The sequence below is a fragment of the Homarus americanus genome, unplaced genomic scaffold, assembly GCF_018991925.1.
Source record: "Homarus americanus isolate GMGI-L3 unplaced genomic scaffold, GMGI_Hamer_2.0 scaffold24260, whole genome shotgun sequence".
Taxonomy (NCBI): Eukaryota; Metazoa; Arthropoda; class Malacostraca; order Decapoda; family Nephropidae; genus Homarus; species Homarus americanus.
Genome location: NW_024721079.1, coordinates 3,910,647 through 3,918,086, shown reverse-complemented (window position 1 = coordinate 3,918,086; position 7,440 = coordinate 3,910,647). Strand labels below are relative to the sequence as shown.

The 7,440-nt window shown below is 46.1% G+C and overlaps 1 protein-coding gene across 1 annotated transcript; it reads right to left on the bottom strand.

Annotated features, from left to right (window-relative positions):
- Positions 1 to 4,560: 4,560 nt before the first annotated feature.
- Positions 4,561 to 6,541, bottom strand: LOC121861454 (protein deadpan-like). The gene is made up of 2 exons (XM_042359190.1): positions 6,321 to 6,541; positions 4,561 to 5,645 (listed from the first exon to the last, which is right to left on the bottom strand). The coding sequence occupies exons 1-2, from the start codon at positions 6,480 to 6,482 to the stop codon at positions 5,049 to 5,051; spliced, it is 759 nt and encodes a 252-aa protein (XP_042215124.1). The 5' UTR covers positions 6,483 to 6,541; the 3' UTR covers positions 4,561 to 5,048.
- Between the last annotated feature and the right edge of the window lie 899 nt (positions 6,542 to 7,440).

Here is a 7,440-nt window from a genome sequence, read left to right as displayed (position 1 = left end):
ACAACAGTGCCCTTATAGTGTTACCTGTACCTGTCTTATCTGGTTCTCTTCTGCCACTGACAGTCATTGCAGTAATCTGAGGGAAACTAATACACCAGTCACGTCCACCACTACCCATACCACAACTACCACTACTTCCATAATCATGACGACCACCACCTCAACCACTATCACAGTCACCTCTGCCAGCACCCCCTCCACCACCACCACCACCACCCCAACCACCACTACCACCACAGTCACCTCTGCCAACCCCCTCCACTACCGCCACCACCATCCCGGACCTCCCCAGGGTGGCGGGTCAAAATGTAGGACTCCCGTAGTGTGAAAACCAGAAAGTTGAGCTTGAGAGGCCGGGGTTGAGTGAGTAGTGACCTGCCTGAAGCACCTCGTGAGGGACGTGCCAGTAGAAGGGGTGGGAGGGGGTCGTGGGTCGTGCTGGTGAGGTGCTGGGAGGTCGTGGGTCGTGCTGGTGAGGGTGCTGAGGAGGTCGTGGGGTCGTGCTGGTGAGGGGTGCTTGAGGAGGGTCGTGGGTCGTGTGGTGAGGGTGCTTGAGGGAGGGGTCGTGGGGTCGTGCTGGTGAGGGTGCTTGAGGGGGGAATGTTCAATTTTCTTTTCCCCTTTCCTCTTCTTTTCTTCCTTTCCTCCTCCTCTTTCATCTTCTTCCTCCCGTTCCCCTCCTTCCTCTTCTCCATCCTCCTCTTCCCCTCTCTCCTCCTTTTCGCCCTCCACCTCCTCTTCCCTCCCATCCTCTTCTTCCTCCACCTCCTCTTCCCCTCCTCCTCTTTCCCGTCCTCCTTCTCTTCCCTCCCACTCTCTTCGCCCTCCACCTCCTCTTCCCCTCCCCTTTTCTCCCCTCCTCCTTTTCCCGTCCCTCCTTCTCCTCCCCCCTCCCTTCTCTTCCCTCTCCCTCCTCCTCCCCTCCCATCTCCTCTTCGCCCTCCTCCTCCTCTTCACCCTCCCTCCTCTTTCCCGTCCCTCCTTCTCTTCCCCCTCCCATCTCCTCTTCGCCTCCCTCCTTCTCTTCGCCCTCCCTCCTTCTCTTCCCCTCCCACTCCTCTTCGCCCTCCCTCCTTCTCTTCCTCCATCTCTTCGCCCTCCTCCTTCTCTTCGCCCTCCCTCCTTCTCTTCCCCTCCCACCTCCTCTTCGCCCTCCCTCCCTTCTCTTCCCCCTCCCATCTCCTCTTCCCCTCCCCTCCTTCTCTTCGCCCTCCCTCCTTCTCTTCCCCTCCCTTCTCTTATCCCTCCCTCCTCTTCCCCCCTCCCTTCTCTCCCCCTCCTTCTCTTCCCTCCCCCTCCCTTCTCTTCCCTCCCTCCTTCTCTTCCCCTCCCTTGCATCTTTACTTACAAGGAGATAATATTCTTTATACAGACTTAGAAAATCTGGACTCCGTAAATTTACGTTTTAGACAACACCTGTTAATTAATTGGGAATAATTAACAGGACCCCAGATTAATTTTGTAGTTTGATGAGGGAGAGTTATTAATTATGGGATGGGTATACGAGTTTCTGAGTAACTGAGAGTGAATGAAGGAATGAATGCGTGTAGTGAGTGAATGAATGAAGGTGTGTAGTGACAGTGAAGGAATGAGTGAAGGTGTGTAGTGAAGGAGGTGAATGAGTGAATGAATGAAGGTGTGTAATGAGGGAGGTGAATGAATGAAGGTGTGTAGTGAGGGAGGTGAATGAGTGAATGAATGAAGGTGAGTAGTGAGTGAATGAATGAATTAATAAAGGTATATAACTGAGTAAATAAACGAAGACTAGTTAACTGAGAATGAATGAACTAGTCTAAGTTAAGAGTGAACAAGAGTCAATTGGATTGTTAGGGTGGATTAACTAGCAAGATATTTAGTTGTTAGAGGAGGTTAATGAGCTCTTGGTTGTTAGAGTCAAGTAACAAGTTCTCGGGTTGTTAGAGTTAAGTAACAAGTTCTCGGGTTGTTAGAGTCAAGTAACAAGTTCTCGGGTTGCTAGAGTGAGTTAACAAGGCCTTGGGTCGTTAAGGAATAGATATACAAGAGTGAGTTCATTTAGGGACTGGGTTACCGGGGGTTTGTGGTAGTTGTGGCGGGGGTCGTGGCGGGGGTCCAGGACGTGGTGGTGAGGTACTGTTCTCCTTTCCTCTGCCCCTCCCCCTCTCTCTCTCTTTTTCTCTCCATCTCTACCCCTCTTTTACCTCACATCTCCCCTTTCCCTTCTTCCTCCCCATTTCTTTTTCCCTTCTCATCTCCAATAACCTTCCCAATCCTCCTCCTCTATTTCCCTAGCTCCTCCCTCCCAAACTCCCTCTTCTCATCTCTCCACTTCCCTTCTCTTCCCCTTTTAGGTGACACCAGGCGGCACCCTTCTGTGTTGTGGTGTTGCTCCCTCCCTCTCTCCCTTCCCAACTTTCCTTCTGTTTTATACCCTCTCTTTTATTTTCTCCTATCCCCTTCTTCCTCCTCTTCTTTCTTATTTCCTCTCCCTCTTTTTCCTTCCTCCATCTTCCTTTTCTTCCCTTCCGATCTTTTTTCTTCCTCCCCTACCCTTTCATTCATGCTCTTCTTTCACCTACCTTTCTCGTTCCTCCTTCCATCTACCTCCTTTCCTTCCCCTCTCTTGTCATCCATCCCTCTTTATCTCTCTTACCCCTTTCTTTTCCCCTCTCCTTCCTTCCTTCATTTATTTCTCTTCCCCTCTCCCTACGTCTGCCTCCTCCCCCCTCCTTCAGGTGACACCAGGGCGGCGGTCCTCTGTGGTGTGGTAGTGTGAGGGCGGCTGTGGTGGGGGAGGACAGCCATCTGGCCAACTTCACTCCACCACCACATCCACACTCACTTTCCCCTCCCCACCAACACCTCCCCACACATACTTCCTCCCCACCATCCCTCCTCCCACCCCCTGGCTCTCAGCACGCCACCAAACACAGTTACGAAATGTGAAACGAAATTCTTCTGTTTTTTTTTGTGTGTGATCGTAAATATTGTCGTCCCAGCCCATGGTAGTGTGTTTGTGACTGGTGGTGTAGGCTTTTAGAGGTGTTTGTTTGTTTGTTATTCGTTTTTGTGCTTGTTATATACTTTCTGTCTGTTTGTCTCTCTCTCTCTCTCTTTCTTTCCTCATCTTCCTGCAGTTAAGTCCTTTTCAATGTCAATATCGGTGTTGTCAGTCCGTAGAATTGTGAAGATTACTGGACTGTGTATGCGTCTGAGTGTTACACGCATACTGTAAGATGGTAGGAGTTAACACTACACTTGATATTATTATAAGGATGATAAATTGTATAAGAGTTAAAAGTTTGTAATAAAGGGAAGGTGCTTATTGATTTTTCTTCTGAGATCAAGTTAGACGTATGGATGAAATTGGTACCTGTATTTCTGTTAACCTGTACCTGTATCTGTAATTTTACCTGTATCCGCATTGTTGTTATAGTAGTTTACAAAGTTGATTGATATGAAACTATTATGTAAAGTGGGTGTTTGTGTCCAAGGTCCACACAGCTCCTTATGGAATCATCAGGCGTATGGGACCTACTTTCACCTCTCATCGACTTACCTGTACAAAAACAGGTTCAGGTGTACCAAAACAGGTTTACGTATAAAATCTAGGTTTAGGTCCGGGTACTTCTGCAGGGTACAAGTTTATGTTTAGGTACAAATACAGGTACTAATTTTAGGGTACAGGTAATTGTTTAGGTACAGGTTGTGGGGGGGGGGGATAATGCTTGAGTGTATCATTGAGTGTGTATGTTTTTCATTATACTCGCTATTGCTTGTGAAGTGCGTGTGTGTCAAAATGCTCCCAGAAATTTTTTTATAAGGATTGTTAATGTATAATACTTGTTTTGAAATATATCTCATTGTATATTTAAAAATGCTTACCGTATTTTCTTTATAATGCTTTTCCAATAAAGGTAATTAATGCTTTAAAAAATTAATCGTTTACATGTTTATAATACTCGTGGGATTACATCATTATGCTTCATTTTTGCAACAGTGTTTCGTTAGTCTTATGTTTATTTATAATACTCACGAGTGTTTCAGAATGTATCGAGGACTATTAATTATGCTTCATTCTTATGTGCCTTTAAATCTTTTAGCACTGATTGCCACACTCCACTATAAGTCTTGGTCAGTTTCAACAGTTTTTAAGACTTGTTTTAGGAGTGTCTTGTTAGTATTATTATTTTGTATTGTAATTTAGTAGTTCGACTCTAATAAGACTTGGTCATTATGTAGTGAGACTTGACGTAATGATTTGAAAATATATAAGACTTAAACAGAAAGACTTTTAAGTAGTAAGCACTGGACATAAAGACTTAAGCAATTAGACTTGGTGGAGAGACTTATGTAACCAGTAAAGCCAGACATAAGGACTTGAAGTTATAAAAGACTTCTATACTCAGACTTAGGAGAAAAAGTGAAGTTTAATATTAAGATTTTTTTATAAGATAATTTGATATTTATAGATTTATCATTATTATTGCTCTTATCGTTATTTTTTTCTTTTATCAATATTGTTTTATTATTAGTATTATATTTATTTAGAACAATGGGAACAACATTACAAAGACTATGTCAAATAAAACCTTTATTACACTTTGTACTATTTTAAATCACTGGAATGACTAAATCTAAATATATCACAGAATTTTTTATCATATAAATGTCCATATTGGATAACACATAGATAACAATATATTTCGTCTCTTGTCGTGAGTGGACCTCGTCGTGTGAGTCAGTGTTTTGTACTATGGGTGAGAGGTCGCGTCAGGCCCGGCGATCACAGCTAAAACTTCTCCTTCTTATTGTTGTTACCTGACCGCCGGTGTTGTCGTCTGTGTCCGAGACAATAATTCTCTATGGTTGAATGTGTCGTTTCATGTCTTGACTTGTTGTACTAGGATTAAAACTGTCGTTCTGAGGCAACAGATGCCAATGTTTGTAACTTGATACAGCGTCATGGTGACTCTGGTGTTGTGGCTGGTACAGGTGCTGCTGACCCGTGGCTCAAGCTTTGTGGGTCCTTGTGACACAGTACCAGCCAGGGGAGTCCTTCCCGCAGCTTACCAGGGGCGCCAACAGCATTCATCCTCAGGGTTGCGGATGGGGGCGAGGTCTAATGGCTGGGGAGACGGGCTCCTGCAGGGGGACGGTGGAGGGGATGACGCCAAGGAGAGGGAAGGAGACGCAGCACTTGGTGGAGGTGAAGGAGGGGCGTGGTGCAGCTCTCCTGAAGGACTGGCTATCGTCCCCGTGACGCCGTGAGGAAGGACGAAAGCCATCTGGCCAGTCAGGAGACGAGTGGGGACTAGGGACACTCCTCGGACAACCAAAGGATCGATGGGAGCTGGGTGAGGGGCGTGATGAGGTTCGCTGCTGCTCGACACGTCTGAGGTTTGGGACTTGGTGTTGCGTAGACTTGCCATGGCGTCTGCTAGGTGTAGGAGTATACGGGATCGCTGACCTCCACTTAGTGTAGTGTCCTGCTCCAAGAACTTGCCAACCTCTGCCGCGCATTGACCGAAGCCTGCACGAAACTTGGCTGCGGCGTCGACGGGGGGCTGACGGGAGAGGGCCGACTCGTGGCGGTGGAGATGCTGCACGTGTCGCACCGTCATCTCCAGGATGTCCGCCTTCTCCAGCTTGTTGTAGCGAGACGGCTGTAACGAGAGGACGCACACATTAGTATTCTGACTCGGGTGATTCCTAATACAATTTACTGAAACTACAGATGTCGATATCAAATAACATGAAGGATACTTTTAGCTCACTGGTGGTAAATCAGAAAAAAAAACTTTATGTAAATCATAAACACAGGCATAACAGCAAAGTGGAGTAAATAAAAATATTTCGTTACTTTACAAGACTGTGCGAGTGTTGGTAACAAGCTATTCCGTTGTAAGTATAATGAAGACCGAAGAATTGAATCTCAAAAAAAAAAATCTTGACAGTTGTATCACTGAACCTGTCGCGGCCTTCACAACATGTGTACGTTAGGTGTGAAAGATCCGGGCGTTTGATTTTTGTTGTCATTAATACTAAGAATTTTTGTATTAATTATTCCTCAAAACTCTACCACCTACCAATTGGACTCAAGTCTCTAGTTAGGAGTGTGGTGATATTTTTTTCTTAAATGATCATATATCACTACTGCACAGGTTTAACCTCTCAGTTATATATTAGATTCGAGAAAGTAGACATACTGTAGCTATTTTGTCACTTGTGTAACTAAACCAACGCTCTCGCTTTTCTCTGTTTATGTTTTGTCTGCCCCTGTAGTATTCACTTAGACCTGCTTAAGGTGTAGTTTGCTAAACACTGTCTCAAGTACTTACGTCTTTCTTTAGTCCTTCCAGCACCAGGTTCTTCAGTTGATTAAGACAGTCGTTTATTCTCTGTCGTCTTTTCTTCTCCATGATGGGTTTGTTGGTTCGTCGTCGCTCTGCCGCAGCGGCCTTGGCCTCCACGCCCTGCTTGGCTGTCGTGCTTGACGGCATCCTCACTCACTACAACTGTTCGCTCACACTATCTTTCAGGCTCGCTACCTTCAACAATCTTCTGGCTACTGACGAGACTTTGGAAACCTCTTGAATTTATAAGATTGGTGCGGTAGTGAGCTAGCATCTTAACCAATGGGAGGGTATTGTCCGTCGACGTCACGGAGACGTTGTCCAATAGGAGCGGTAGGATACCTTGACGTAGGCGGCGTGTGGCTCATGTGGGAGGAGCCACACTCATGAGGGTTGTCTACGGACCTGTCGCCCGCCCGCCACGTGCTCTGCCATATACGTTCAAAAATATACACATATCTAAGAGATACTTCAGAAAGGGAGACAAATAATGAGACGTTGTTTCTGAAGCACAGATGTGTATTATGAATCGAATATGAAACTGTCAGATACTTCATCCACGCCACCAAGAAATATTATTCCAAAACTTATCTGAACTTAGTCATATTGTCATCACAGGTTTTCATAACATTGGTGTAGTAACGATGAGGTGCTGAGGTGAACGTCCCCCGAGCCTTGTACTGCGGAGGATGGTTGGTCCTGCCCACCACATCAACCACCTTACCCTTGAGGTCTGGCTGGGGTGGGCGTGGGAGGAGACTCCTTAGAAAACAGTCCCTGGGATGGAGTATGAGTGTGGGGAAGTACTTGGGGACAAGAGGAGGCACGGGGATGGGATGAGAGTGGAAGAAAGTCCCTGGATTGGGACAGCAGTTTGTGGGGCTTCCTGGACCAGAGTGAGAGTGACAGAAGGTTCCTGTAGAGGGGAAGGAGAAGGACTTGCCGGGAGAGAGTTAGAAGATATGTTTGTCTTGCCTGGCAATGAGAAGAAGTTTTTGAGATGGGATGGAAACGGAAACATAACCCCCAGAACGGGATAGGAATGGGAAAGAAGTCCCTAGGTGTGAGATGAGGGAGGTAGGGAAGAAAGTGTCTTTGACGGAGA